This window comes from Echiichthys vipera (assembly GCF_963691815.1).
Source record: "Echiichthys vipera genome assembly, chromosome: 7".
NCBI lineage: Eukaryota > Metazoa > Chordata > Actinopteri > Perciformes > Trachinidae > Echiichthys > Echiichthys vipera.
In genome coordinates this window covers 24,540,324-24,555,542 of record NC_139832.1, presented here as the reverse complement: position 1 = coordinate 24,555,542, position 15,219 = coordinate 24,540,324, and the positions used below count along the sequence as shown (strand labels likewise).

At 40.9% G+C, this 15,219-nt stretch overlaps 1 protein-coding gene across 1 annotated transcript in view; it reads left to right on the top strand.

Annotated features, from left to right (window-relative positions):
* vps9d1 (VPS9 domain containing 1) overlaps positions 1–7,686 on the top strand; it is a 31,430-nt gene extending 23,744 nt beyond the window's left edge. Inside the window, exons 15-17 of the mRNA XM_083917059.1 lie at positions 1,481–1,585; positions 4,074–4,187; positions 5,304–7,686. Coding sequence (XP_083773185.1) covers positions 1,481–1,585; positions 4,074–4,182 — 214 coding nt within the window. The 3' untranslated portion in view covers positions 4,183–4,187; positions 5,304–7,686. The remainder of the gene's footprint in view (positions 1–1,480; positions 1,586–4,073; positions 4,188–5,303) is intronic.
* Positions 7,687–15,219: the final 7,533 nt, after the last annotated feature.

Here is a 15,219-nt window from a genome sequence, read left to right as displayed (position 1 = left end):
AGAAAGGGAGTTTTGTCTTTTGGAAATGAAAGCGGCTGCGTATCTTCATCTGATGCTCCCCGTCCTATGTGGTGGTAGTGACAGTAACAGGCTGGTGCCGGTGTGGAGGACTTGATAAGAGCAGCATAGCTCCTTTCAGGAATAGCTCAGTACATAGTGTGTGTGTCGGTTGAGAGAGAGAGAGAGACACTGGATGAACTCAGACACTCTCTACAGACAGCTGCAGTTGGCACTTGGAGCAGAAATGAAATTGGCAGTAGTCTTGTGAAGGGGTTGTGAATGTAAAGTGTAGTGTTTGGTATTATCTTTCATATTTTGTACAACACAGCACCTGCGCAAATAAAATATGGTAATCAGTAACTGTGTTACTAGTATTTATCATGTGTACAGGGAATATAAAAAACCTGATTTCTCGGTGCTCATGTAAACACCAAATCCAGAATATGATCATCATGTCTGTTAACGCACTCAAAGTGACTCCCTGACAGTGTTTTTGACTCAGATAGAATTTGGAAGAGTTACAGTGTTCTGCTGATGTACAAGCATGTCATATTTATGTTGGGTATTTAGCTCTAATCAGTTTCTACTTTTTTTTTTTTTGCCCCACCCTTTCACTCACACACACAAACACACTTTATTGTCCCCTCTTTTAGTCATTCAACATTTCCATTTTCAGCAGTTCTTTGTCCTTGACCTACTGGGAGCTCATTTGTTCTGCTTTTGTCCATATCCCTTTATTTTCTCGTTCATTATGCTGCTAAATTGGTCACCACTTTTCTTCTGTATCCTGTTAATTAAGAGTTGTATCCCCTATGCCCTTTTGAGCAGTCTTTATACTTGTTTCATCCTCAAGTAAATTGGACTGCATTGCAAACCTATAATGGAGCCTAATCTGTTAATTGAAATCCGTATTTATGCAGGTGGGAAGAGTGCATTCGATCCTTGGAATGCAGAGACACCGGTTTTAGTGTGAGAGGATCAATGTCTGTGTTTACAGTAGTGAACTCTGAAGATTATAATTCAGGGTTGTGATTGTATGTGTGCATGTGAGGTCCAGCTCTCAGTGGTTACATGAGCCTGTCCACACCTTCCAGAACCCTGCAGGAGGAGAGTATCCAGTTGCATGTGGCCGGGTCAATCGAGGGCCAGCAACCTACCTTCTCACGCAAACTAGCAAGCAAGCAGTTAGCCCTGCGTGTGAGTCCTGATAAACAAATGGTCACTGTCTGCACACAGGGAGAATGCTATCAGACTGTCATAATCTCCAACACTGCAATTTGTCCTCCCTACAGATCTCAGGGAGAGAAAAAAAGCTTTATCATTTCCATCTCTGAACACGCATCCCATTAAGAGCTACATTTATTTAGTTTCCATTCAGTCCCCTTGGGAGCACGTGTCATATTTCCCTTCTGCTCTACTGGTTCAATTCTGTTCTCCTGCTTTCCCTTGATCTCACCGACTCCCTCCTTTCCTCTAACAGCGGTGCAGATGACCTGTTGCCGATCTTGTCCTTCGTGGCGCTGCGGTGCCAGTGTCCTCAGCTGGTGTCAGAATGTGCTGCTTTGGAGGAGTTCATTCATGAAGGGTGAGTCACGATGGAACAAGATGGTGAATAACAATCTTCTTTGTTTTGCACCAAATACACAGACATTTGTCTATGTGGATTTTAAAGGAATGTGTACCTGCACAATACCCTTCCTCCATGTCCAAGAAGACGTTTGCAAATGGCCATGTACATGCTCAAAATGAACCTGATGTAAATCTCAGCCAGCATGCACTCAACACTCTGACAGCTTTGACTGATTACAGGGTTTCAGGGCAGATCAGTATTTCAGGTTTGAAACTGGCAGTGTATTGCACTGATCATCATTGCATTCCTTTCTGTCTATCTTGCCCTAATCAACATTTTTGTATGCTATTAATGGGACAAATAACTATATGTAATGATAAAGAGGTAATACGGAGTAGTAATAAACCCACAGAGAATTAGCACTTACTTTGCTGTTAGCTTCTCAGAGCATTTAGTGCCATTCAGATCATTGATTTGGTTTTCCATCCCTGAAAATCAGTTGGGCTGGTCGTCTTGAGTTGAGTATTGTTGCGTGTAAAGTTCAGACCCCACCCAAGAGGTGTACTCATAGCCATAAAAAGAGTGTCGTAAAAGCCAGCTGGTTAGATTGGCAGTGGCCAAGGAATGTCAGGATATTTAGGATTTGGGTTTTTTTCTTCTTCTATAAAATTACAAATAAAGTCCAATTTGGTTTTTATGTAGTTCAGTGGTTTGGAAGGGTTCAAGTGAAGGGAGAGGAGGAACCAAGACAGGCCACACTGCTATAAGAGGGTGGATGTGCTCTTGTTCTTCAAAGGCTGAGAATGAGATGAGCCAAGAGTCTTTAAAGGGATTGGTTGAGCCAGCTGTCACTCAGTCAATGTATTTTGGATTATTATGGCTGATTATACAGGGGAGACAGCAGGAGAACAGTAGGCCTTAGCAGCTCAGCACGGCGTCTTTCTCTAGTCAAAAAGCATCCTCTGGTATTATTTATTTTGAGTTTAACAGTCAGAAACTCAATTTCTCTCCTAAATCAGGTCTGTGTGGGTGTGATTTGATTAGATTTGACTGACTGTACCAAAACAACATACTATTTGTCTTCAGACTATTTGTTTTCCAACCAAAATTCAACAGTCAGAAAAAAGAGGAATCCCTCAGGTCGATTTCAAATAGTGTGTTCATTCATCCCTTGTAGAAGCTGTTTGAGAAATTCTGTTGTGTAATATTTTGTTTAGTTATCTTACCTTTCTGTAAATGTTGGGCCGTGTGTTTTTATGGTTTGAACCAACTAACGGTTTTGTTGTTTTTTGCTAACTCAATTCGCAGATTTTTGTCCGTAAATCATACTTTTTTTCTCTTCAAGAACCATGTTGTTCGCTAACATCACTGTTTACTGAGATGCAGGATGCTGCAGCTAAATCAACTTCTGAAGAGGGGATATTTCTTTGGGCAGTAGTGTATACTGTTAAATCAGTGAGGAGGGTAGGCTGTGTGGTTCTACAGACGCATGCATCAGTGCCATCTCAGCATTAAAGTGGCTCATTTCTGCTTTCTTACGTCTTCCATCTCTGTTTAGTTACAAAGAATTCAATACAGATCTCTTTCACTAACTAATGTGTTCAAAGTTGAGCAGAAATGCTTGGTCCTTTACTCGCTATGGGAAAATGTTAATGCGGTGATTTCTGCAAATTGAATTTGTTGGATTTCTATTCTGTACTTGGAATTTTTGTGGGCAGTCATGGCTCGTTTGTGCTGTTCTGTTGGGATGAAATAGTTTCCCACTTGTGTCCCTGTTTGACTTTTCGTAGTTTTGTTTGACCTCAAAAGTTCAAATCAATGGAAGAACTTGCTTCCATGCCTATGTTTATTATTATAATTTAAGGGTGTGTATATACTGTATGAGTATTATAGTGAACTAATCAATATTAATCACTCTAAGCTGCATAAATATTATTGATTTCTCTCCCAACAGATAGGTGTTATGCATGTTGCTTTATTGCTAGATTATTACTAATATTGATATCTTATTATATAGTTTGGATATTGCTATCAATATGGAAAAGAGGATCAGATATTGATATGAATATGGCATATAGTATGATTGAGTAGAATAGATTAATAGTAGATTATATGAATGTAATATATTTTATGATATTGATGTGATATATAGTTTTATGTGATATTGATATTAATACGATATGTAGTATGATTGTGTGATACTGACCTCATGGAATAGATTTTAATATTGATATTAATATGATATATAGGATAGTTATGTGATATTGAGTGTTGGTTTTGATATGGTAGGACTTTATTACAATATGTAAATTGAATTATAACATGGCTTACAGTATAAAATAATACTGAAGGGCCATTTATATTGTTTGTGTGGCAAAAATAACTACTGTCTGTGCAGTGTTTATTTTTTTATATTGATGCATTATTCTAATTGTATGCATGTTTCTAAACTAAACTATCACTGTTCCTTACAGATGTCATGTCAACATTCACTCTTTTTCAGCTATTTGATAGGAGAGGAGGGCTACTGTCTGACCTCCATGCAGAGTGCCTTGGCCTACGTCGAGTCATTGCACACAGGAGGAACTCACCTTCCTGCAGACAAACTTTGAAAAAGGTAAAGCGAAGTCCAGTCTATACCTTTTAAGGTATGTTCACAACAAGAGTTTGGTTTTCAGGTGTTGCGCTTTGAGCTACAGAGTAAATTTTGAACTTGTATAGTCAGGTAGCTGGCTGATCTGCTGATTGTGTAATTTGGCAGTTATTTGCTAATATGCTGTAACCACTTACTATGGTGATAATGTATAGTAAGCAGGCCGTCCCCAAACCCCCGTGACACAATGATTCCACTACAGTCGGATATTTAACTAGCTGGATTGAGAAGGGGAAGCATTATTGAGTATTTCATACTGGAGGAACTGATAAAGTTTTAAATGTTTTGTTTCCACAATATGTAGGCAGTTCTTATACGGATGACTTCACCTCTTATCTCTTAGCAAGATAGATTTTGACCACAATCAAAGCTAATAAGAGATACTTTTAGGGTAGGGTAAAAAACATGTTAAATATTTAATTTTTCAGCAGTTGTTGCCCTCACAAAAATGTGTAGGATGCTGCAAGCTTGTTTTGATAGAAAAGTGAGACTGTCCCAGTGATGGTTGGTACAGTCGATGTGCTGCTTTTTTCCAGATCAGTGCCAGGAAAGAGGTGTTTTTTGGGGATTTTTTGGGCAGTACCACTGGGAGCTGAGAGGTTTGAAAAAATAAGGATTGTATTCTACTTGAGGACTGTGAAAAAGGTTGTTTAACTGTATTGTTGCCTCCAGTCTGTTGATAGTTGGGATGGGGCAATATACAATTAATTGTAGATCCCAATACAACATACTCCCTGTTCATCCTGGCATTTTTAAGCCCCTTAGTCCCGTTTCAATTCTGAGTGATGCAGTGTTATTTTGTGATGTGGCTGCTGGTCCTGTTTGGGAATACAGCAGCCATGTATGCTTGACTTACTCAGCCTGTCTGTGGCACTCAGACCAAAGCAAAGTGTTGAGAGATGTACTCACACATTATTGTTGTTTTTGGTCTTTTTATCAGATTATAAAAGACAGTTAGACAAATTTAGAACAGTCCAAGTGTACAAAATCGGCAAAACCTTACCCTGAATGCATTGTTTTTTTGTTTTTTTTTAATGTTTTGCCAGTGCAGGGAGTAATATATTTCATTTTGTGTCATAGGCTGTTGTAGTCAGAAGACACCCTGCAGACGGTTCATCACACATTTCCTGCTGCGCCACAGAGAGACGGCAGCTCAACCTGGAGCTCCTTGCAAGTTGTGCCGATGCATGTTATCTTATAAACACACAAGTACTGTATGTTTACCAGAAGGACTTCCTTTTGCTCCGTTTCAAACCGAGGACTAAACCAGTGCCTAGGAGTGGTTTATAACCTAATCAGAAACTTTGCTGGGCTGTAAGGATGTGTTTTCACCCTGTAAAGCATTGCTGCAATAACTAGCACTGGGCTGTTAGAGGGACTGTGTGTGGTTGAGATTCAAGTTGTTTTAGGCAACCTTTGGAAGTGAAGCCATTGATAATATGAATGCTTTCAGAGGAAATTCATGTACCCTGTGGCCTTTCATGCAAACTCGTAATTTAGACCGTGTGTGTGTGGTTCATATGTATTTAAGACTGCTAAAAACCGTCAAAATCCACCCAAAGACTATGAATTAATATGAATGTATGCACTTTGGGTGTTGGATTGTTCAGGGGAGACGCTACACTGGAGGATTTTCTTGAAATTCAAACTTGTCCCCAGGAGAGAGGCACTGGCAGAGCACAGACCAACTGCTGTGGGGTGAAAAGTCCAGTTTGTAATGTATGTTGACGGTCACTGTGTTTTTATGTAACATTTAAGTTACAGTTTGCGTATATTTAGGTAGTACTTACTGTAGGTAGTTATACCGTTGCACTTTGTTAGTTCATCCGCTTTTTTAAGTGCGTGTGTGTTGCTTCTAAGACGGTTTGCATGCCATGCCACAGGGTGTCTATCTTTTAATGCTGAGGTTCAAAATCTAAACTTCAGAGGTTAACTCATTTCACAACTTGTGAAATTCTTCCCTTGATGTCTACATTTGACCCAAACTCACAACCATATAATTGGGAGCAAAATGGCAACCAATATATTTGGAGATCGATTATCCCCTGGTAGATCTGAGGCTCTGGGACATTTTTTAGATGTATGGCATTAAAGGAGCTGTACTTGAAACAGGGATGTAGTCAAGAGCAACTTAATCAAGTCCAAGTCAACGCAAGACTGAGTCCAGAGCAACTTCTGTTCAGTTCAAGACCATAACAGGCAATACTGTTTTCCCAAATCTCAAATAGTGACTTAAGGAGCTCGGATGGATCTTTTAAACAAGGTTGATCAATGTTCAGTCTAATCAATGCAGAGAACTGAGGCAATGTTCTGTAAAACTGATCCTGAACCAGTGGTCGTGAGCAACTTAAGCAGTTCTCAATAGCCAAGTCCAAAAAGACACAAGACCAAAACAACTGCAAGACAGAAAAAGTGGACTCAACACCAGACTCAAATACCACTGACCTGACAGGGATTGCCTCCACATGGCTCTCAGACTGTTACCCAGTACGTGAATACAGACGTTTTTTTCTCCTAATTTTCTGCTCAGGGCGCCATTGTTTCACTGTTTCTTTACTAAGCAAACATTAGTTTACTCCTATATTAATGTTCTTACTGTTGAGTACTGTGCAGCTCCTTTTAAAGAGATGTCATTTTGACATTCTTTACTGATTTTTGACATTTTTTGAAACGCTTTGATATAAAATCCTTTAAGCCATTTGGTTTTACATACAGACACTAGCCTGAAAGGCTCTGGTGTTCGTGCATTTTTTTTAGCCCGTCATCTGCAAATCATGTTAACATTCACTAAAGCTTTTCCCCCCCTTTTAAGTCTTCACCACGCGTTTGTCCCTTCGAGGCTGCCATTGATTTTACCTCCGTGTACAAATCAGCTTGCAAATTCTAGAAACTTGTTTTGAACTGGTCCCTTTAAGTTGTGTTCTAGTTGCATTAATACAGTTGAAACCTCAAGATGAATTTAAAGTGCGGCCTGTTCTTGTGCATTCGGAGATCTTTAATCATGGTTTCCCCCAGAAGACGGACAGTGATTTAAATTCTGCTTATTGCGTAATAAATGGAAGGCTAAAATATGCACAAAAAAAGTCTTGTTTGTGTTTTTGAAGACTCTCTTGAAGCCGACTTGCATCCAGTGCCACAGCTGCAAAAAATTGTTTTATAAGTTGTCATTTGTTTTAGTTTTTTGTTTGTTTTTGAATTTAATATTTTGTTTTATTGTGCATGTGTCCTAAAGATGTGATAAGATGTCTTAAGAACTATTTTGGATTTACTACCTACTCTTTGTGACATTAACACCAAAAACAGATCTATGTCTATGTAAGAACTCTTCATGTAAGCATTATAAATATGACAGGAAAGTGGACTAAGCCACTACGTCAATATAAATGATTTATTGTACATTTTGCATTGCTATTGAAAACTGAATATGAATGTTATGTTATTAAACTGTTTTACTGTGAAAGGTTGGGAATGAAAGAATGAGAATGATGAATGTGTGTTTGAAAAGAAGAATAAAGAGAACAGAAATATTTAAAACACTTTAATGTGTGTGTGTGTTGTAGTCTGACTTCAGCCTGGGACCTGTAAAAAAAAAGAAAGTTCAACATACTCAGGCTTCATGTTCAGAGTTTTTAATTTAATTAAACTATAAAGAGCAGCTTTGATCCAAACTATTTATTGAAACCGCACATTGAATCTGGCAGGATGCACATTGCTGGGAACAAGTGCTGTCAGTGTTCTCTCCACTATCTCTTTTCCATGGGCACCGTTCGCTTAGCGCCACCCAAGACGATTGTGATTGGTTTAAAGAAATGCAAGCAAACCAGAGTCTTGTTTCTCCTATCCCAGAATGATAAATCAGTTTAGCCAGAGACCGGTCTGGCTATGTGAGGCTACCGCACGTTCAGCCTGGCCACAAGAAAAAATGTTGCCCATTGTACGTTTCTGCAGTTGACGTGAAACATTTTTGGTGAGGGAACGGGAGCAAGAAACAAAAAAATAGAAAGTAGGTCATTTAATGAAAACTGCATCAAAAGTTGAAGAGCCTTAAAAAGTCAAAATCTGCGCAATCTTTCACATTGCTTTCTGTCAGACACTCATGTCCTCCTGATGGCAAAGGCAAAAAGGTTTTCTGTCTTTGAACGTGGCAGGGTTGTTGAGCTGCACGAGCAAGGCCTCTCACAACGCGTCATCGCTGCCGAGGTTGCACGCAGTGAGAGTCATTTTAATTTCTTCAAAGATCCTGAGGGTTATGGGATAAAAAGGTCAAGTGGTAGACCTGGAAAGACTGAGTCTGAGGATCTGACGGGCTGTCCGTGAAGACACAGGCCGATCCTCCACACAAATTAAGGCCCTTACTGATGCAGACTGCAGCCCGATGATCATGAGACGAAGAAGGGCTTAAAGAACAAAAACGTCTTCTAAGACCACGTCACCCACCTCCCACGCCAAAAACTTGCTTGTTTGGGAGCACCAACACGGGTCATTCAAAAAAAGTGGAAGAAAATTTTATTCTGACGAGAAAAAAATGTAACCTGGACGGTGCTGATGGCTTCAACTTCACTGGAATGACAAGGAGCTCCCACTGGAGATGTTTTCCACAAGGCACATCAGAGCAGGCTCCATCAGGATCTGGGAGCTCTTTCCCTCAATGGAACAATGGAGCTTCAGGTTGTGCATGTGCGTCAAACGGCAGCGGGCTATGAGGAGATCTGAGGGCCCTCGTCTGTGCGCTGTGTCGTGATCATCGGGCTGCAGTCTTCATCAGTAAGGGCCTTAATTTGTGTGGAGGATCGGCCTGTGTCTTAACGAACAGCCCGTCAGATCCTTAGACTCAGTTTTTCCAGGTCTACCACTTGACCTTTTTATCCAATAACCCTCAGGATCTTTTAAGAAATGAAAATGACTCTTACTGCGTGCAACCTCGGCAGCGATGGCACGTTGTGAGAGGCCTTGCTCGTACGAAATGAGAATATTTGTAATTTCCCCTGGTCTTATCCTTTTGTTCAGGAGTGTGTGACACGCATCAGGCTTTCAACTGACAGCAAGTTCTCCAGAAGAGGGAGGGGTCGTCTGTGTCCCAACCAATATGAAAGTGAAATTGAATTACATAACAGACACATTTATTTGAACCCAAGCCATGAAGTTTCCCTAACCTAGCCCTGTAGTTTTCATATCTAAACCTAAGTAATGATAATAGTATTTGTTTGAATTCACAACATGAAGGTGACATGTTGACCTATGTTTACACATACATAGTCACAGCTCGATAAGCACAGGTGTAACTGATTATATACGGCATTATATACAGTAGGTTCACCACTTCCATGGATCTTATACTGTGTATGCTAGATCCCTGGTAATGCTTAAGGAGTACTTTAATGACAAAATGCCTCCCGTAAAAAAAATACATAAAGAATCATTCTTACTGAGGTTTGAAAACTTCTAATTGGAGAAAAAAGATGAGCTGAAGTCCCTGCTTCTTGACACCCAAATTGAACAGGAACCAATGTGACATGTTTCTCTTAGTTTCTTTTTCTTCGGCTGTCAGTTGTTAGGGTGTCTGAGTGTGGATGATGCAGGAGGCTGTGATGGGCACACGGCTGAATAGCAGCAGAGGTCTCTGAACTTAGAGAAAAAATAACATGCCACTCTGAATCAGTCACAACACCACCAGAAGCCAGTAGTATGCAGCACCCAGCGTGTCATCCTCCTCTTGCCTGCGTTCTCCTGCTCTTTCTCTCCATGAATGTTCTTTCTCCGTCTCACTGTGTGTTCTTTTTTGTCCCTTTCCAGTTCACTTGCCCTGTCGTCCCCGTACACACTGATCTGCAGTTTCAGAGTTCCTTTGGTCCATTCCAGGTCAGCGGGGTCATCGCCCCCTGCTTCAGGTTTAAACGACTAGCATACAGTGCAGTTCTCGTTATATTAGATGTATATTTAGTCGTAACCGATAACTTGAAGATCATGGTTACGTATGCGTCAGCCTTGGATTTTAAACCCTAACACACCCTAATCTTAGCTCTAGTCTTAAAAAATCTGAGCACCTTAGTAGCTGTGTGGCTACATTGGATTGGATTCCAGCCAGGGACCGACTTCCTGTTTACCTCGTCAATGTCAAACTGTCCAAAACTGTTTACTCCAAAGGTAAAAGTGCCAACTTTTCTAAACATCAAATCATGTTTATTTGTCTTTCAAAAGTGTGAAGTGCTGTTGTTGTCGTTTTTGTACATGAGGTATATAACATGTTAAGTGAGTGGTGACCTTTTTTCTGGCAGGCTAGCTTTTTCACTATTTCAAGTCTTTATGCAATGCTATGCTAATTGTCTGCTGACTCAAGCTTCATATTCATATCAGGTTGACAGGTTAATAAAAAATGGCCGTAGCATCTCCGTCGAGGTCTCAACTTGATCCAATCGTACTCGCCTATGGGAGTCGCCATCTTGTCAGACTTTGACTCCGCCTCATTTCCTCTTACCAAAAAAGGGCATGTATGTGACGTTGGGGGGAGGGAGGTACGTCCGTCTGTCTGACGTTTACCTCCGAGGAGAAGTGAGGGCCAGGGGCCAGCTGTCACTCAAGAGGCCGCGCCCCTAATTGTTCATGAACTTTAACCTCCAATAAAATAAAAAACTTGCCTAGTACAACAAAACATCTACATATTGTTCTTCCCGCTGGACACTTGACTGCTATTACACATTATTAAACTTTGCTAATTATGCTGCAAATCTCACTTAAAGGGGTTTGCGGTAAACATACCATACAGTCTCTTACGCGAGTACTGTGAAGGAAGGACACCACAGCAAATAAACACATGCTCACTTCGTTCGTTTCACTTCAATGTCAAAATATATCGACATTGGGCGGCCGGTGGTACAGTGGTCTCTCATCCAATTTCCTGTCTGTCCTATGCAATAAAGGCTTGGAAAACTGGCAAAAAAATTCTTTAAAAAAATATATAAATATCGACATCTTTCTGTGAAAAAGGCTTATATGCTTCTAACGTGTGAAAAAACAATACATCAAATTTTTTAAACCCCTGTTTGGAGAAGATTTAAGTCTGCTAATGGCAAATGCCTCTTTAAAGAGGCAGTGTATACTAACCACATGCTCCCCAAAAAATAGGGGGCTGCATTTCACCTGTACCACCGCAGTGGTAACATTTCTGCAGCCTGCAGTTCAGTCAGAGATTTTGGATTAGAAGTGAATGAATGTGAACACAGATTATGACATTTCCCATAGCTTCATAGTATCTGAAGTAAATATTGGACCCATTTTTCACAGCCCACGTCTATCCTACACATCTGACACCAAAGTGACATGTTGCAGGCGGACAAATCAGGAGAAAATGAACTTTGTTTGAGACCTGTTTCTGTCTCAGCAACAAAGTCTCATAAAATCTGCAAACACAGCTAAGCTAACGTCAACTAACATTCGCAAACACCTCAGATAAACATGTTTGGTAATGCTAAACATCACAGACATACACATACACGCACACACACTACACTGATACGTGTACAAGCCCGCGACTACAGGCGACGCAGCCACAGAGACCATCCCGACCCAGACAGATAGGGACCCATGCGATGGCCATAAAGGGGTCAGGACTCCCCAACTATCCAGGCCCGGACAAACTCCAGGACGGCAACTCCACAGGCAGGCCAGACAGAGCTCTTGGAGTGGAGGGCCCCCATGAGGAGAACAATGAGTGAGTGCAGAGTGCAAGTGGACTTTACTGAGTCCAAGTGATGTGAATTGTGTGCGTCGCTGCAGAACTGTGGGCACACTGAGATTTTGGCAGCATTTGGTTCATTTAACAAAGGCTGTTTTTCCAGTGCGGCGCTAATCTCCTCATGCGACTTGCTTATGCTAATGGTAGTTTAACTGCTCCTTTCTAGTAAAAATGTTGAATTCAGACAATGTTGGCAGTGGCATGTAAATGACAGAGAAGTGTAGTGCTCCTTCAAACATGGCAGGTATTGTAAAATGTTTGTTCATCCTGTTGTCACACTTGGCCCTAAACCACTTTATAAGAACACATTTTGAACCAATTAGTTTATAACTGAGTCAGTCTGTGTGACATGCAGGCATACATCTGTGTTTACGAGTGTTTTACTGGACTGTCAGTGATTGTGGGGCACACCCTGGCGTAGATAGCGTGACTTGAGAGTTGTGACTCTTTGCTTCCCTGACCTCAAAGCTGGCCGCTGAAACGACACAAAGTGTGTGTGAGCATATATCAATAATATAAAGCAACAAGAAGGCAAGCAGCTGTTTTTAAATAGAAACTGCTTTGATGAGCTGATCACCTTTCTGTCACATTTTTCCACAATGCTCTGGTTCCGAGTGACTCTTCAGACAAGGGAAAGATGATATCTCACTTGGGACCACACACACACACATACACACACACACACACACACACCATGTCCTGCCTTCATAGCTGCCCTGCCTCTCTATATAAACTACAGTGTTGTGGTGTTGCCTGGCGAGTCAATATGTGGTGTGTTGGTTTTCAGAAAACTGAAAGCTTCGTCACCGCTTTGGTGAGGTCGCTGCTCTCTCACGAAAGGCAGAGTGTTGCCAAAATCAAATTTTAATCCCTCTCGTCTCAGCCACTCTGGATTTGAATCAAAAGCAGAGGAGCAATTTGACACCCACCTCTCGACTGTTAAACGGCTCTTACTCCCTCGTTGCTATCATCTTCGTGTTCTAACAATGATCTGTTACAGCATCAGGTAAAGGGCAGGGCGGAATCATATAGTTAGTAACATTAGCACTGAACACGAAAAACAGCCGATGTCAATGTCATCAGTTTTGTAGGTATTTGGTCAATAAGTTCAGAAGAACCTATGAGAGAGGATCACCAAAAGGATTACATAAATATCTGCACCAAATTTCATGACAATCAAATAGTTGTCCAGATATTTCACTAAAAAAACTAAAATATCAATTCCTGTTCCTACAAAGTCCATGTTTTACCCCATTTCCCTCATTTGATCTGATCTGTTCATCCACATTTCCTTCATGACTGATCCTCTCTCTGTTGAGTCTTGTTAGAAGACCGCGGCCCCTCGTTCTCTCGCTAACAAAAGCCAGTTTTCTTTTCCTATTAGAATGAGATGCGTCCTCATCAGAGGGCAAACATTGCCATTTGTGTGGGTGTGTTTGACCGTTTCTTCTTTTTCAGGGGAAAAGAAAGGGAGGGAGAAGGAGATGAAGAGGAAGAGAAAGTGGGGCCCAATGGGCACTCCCGTGCGGTTTAATTATAATTTGGCCTAATTGAGCTGTCAGCCGACAAGTTCAAAACAACAGTGACTGACAACCCCCTCCCTGCACTACTACTCCTCTCGCTTTCCCCTTTCCACTTACTTGTCCGACCCCAGTCATCCTTAGTAGTCCTCCAAATGTAGCCCAACTCTTCAGTACAGGCATCTTTATTGGCATGACAAATTCACATTGTTGTTGTGGAACCATGTATGCATTAACCGGACAGTATACAAGACAACAATGCCCCCTCTGATACTGCAGTCTGCCTTAGCCTCCAAACTTGTATTTAGTTTATCTAAGGGACATGCTGGCCCATATAACGGGTGGCAAATAAAGGGGCTTATAGGGGGTCAGTGGTAGTGCTTGTGAACGGGACAGAGAGTCACGCTAGGGGGATGTTCTATAATAATGTCAAACCCGCCCCAAAGATCAACCTACTTGCTCAGTATTATTTGCATTCATTTAATTTCAGTGCTGCAATAATACCTGCCTACAGCCTAGCCTACAATTAACCTGGTCTTTAAAATGTCTAAAAAAAAGAGCTAAATACTGCATCGAACAGACAGGATCAATAATGTGGCACATATCATGTGTATTGGTATTTGAAATGCACAATGTTGCATACTCAAACTTTCATTTTTACAATATCAAAGGCCTGCAAAGACTCAAATGCTCTGTTTCAAAGGTGTCAATATGCTTCAAACTTAGTGCTTGTTGGATCGTCTAACAGTCATCTGAAACATCTGTAACCGCCACAGTTATCCAACATTGGAATTTAGGCTGCTGCCTTTGACTAGTCCTACAACTTTCTGAAAAATTCTTACAACCACTTTTCTCTAAAATGCTCTTTTTTCATTCTTCCCACAACTACTTCTGGCACGTTTTGCATTATAACTAAGTGCAGCATCATGAATGTATTCAAAGAGAGACTGTAGCAATGTGTGTGCGGTCAGCCCAATTTATAGAGCTCAGATGCGTTGAGACAGCAGAGATTTGCCGGAGTCACAGAGTTCTTGGAGAAAGATTGGGGAGGCATTCAGACGGGAGGCTATGATGGCTCTATCTTTAAACATGGACTTCAGATCTAGTATAAACACCCTGAACGACGCCGTTGGGCAGATCTGTCTTTTTGAACATACTCTCTACTGCATTTACCACAGATAATTCTCCTAACATTTCAATATCCCCAATACAGAAGGTTGTTAACGTCTGTTTCTCCAAATGTGTCAGGTCCTTAAAGAATGCACAGTCCGTGCAAGCAGAATCCAGTTTTAGCATCAAGTTTTAAGACTTTTAAAGTCTGCAACATCTCAGGACTCACAAGCCCTCAACAGAAAGTTCCCCACCAGATACATCTCCAGTCTGTCAAAGTCCTAATCATGTGTGTTGTACTGTCTCCACCTTTTCAACCATGTTGCACTTATAGCTTTTATGTCTAGATGTCCATAGGTACCCTATGGAGTTGTCTTGTAAACACAGTTACACTTACATTCAGTGCTTCCTGTAGACCTAACAAACATGTTCAAAACATTTTTTTGTCTTCATTGAACAAATGCAAAGTCAATTTTTGTCAGTCTAAGAATAGCAAGTAGCAATACTTGAGTTGGCTAGATAGCAATCGTCTTCTTCCTTGATTTTTGCTTTGGCATTGCTAAGTTCTTGGGCAGTTACTGCTACGGTTGTCAAAAGTATCGATACTTCAATACTTTTCAATACTTTTCAATAC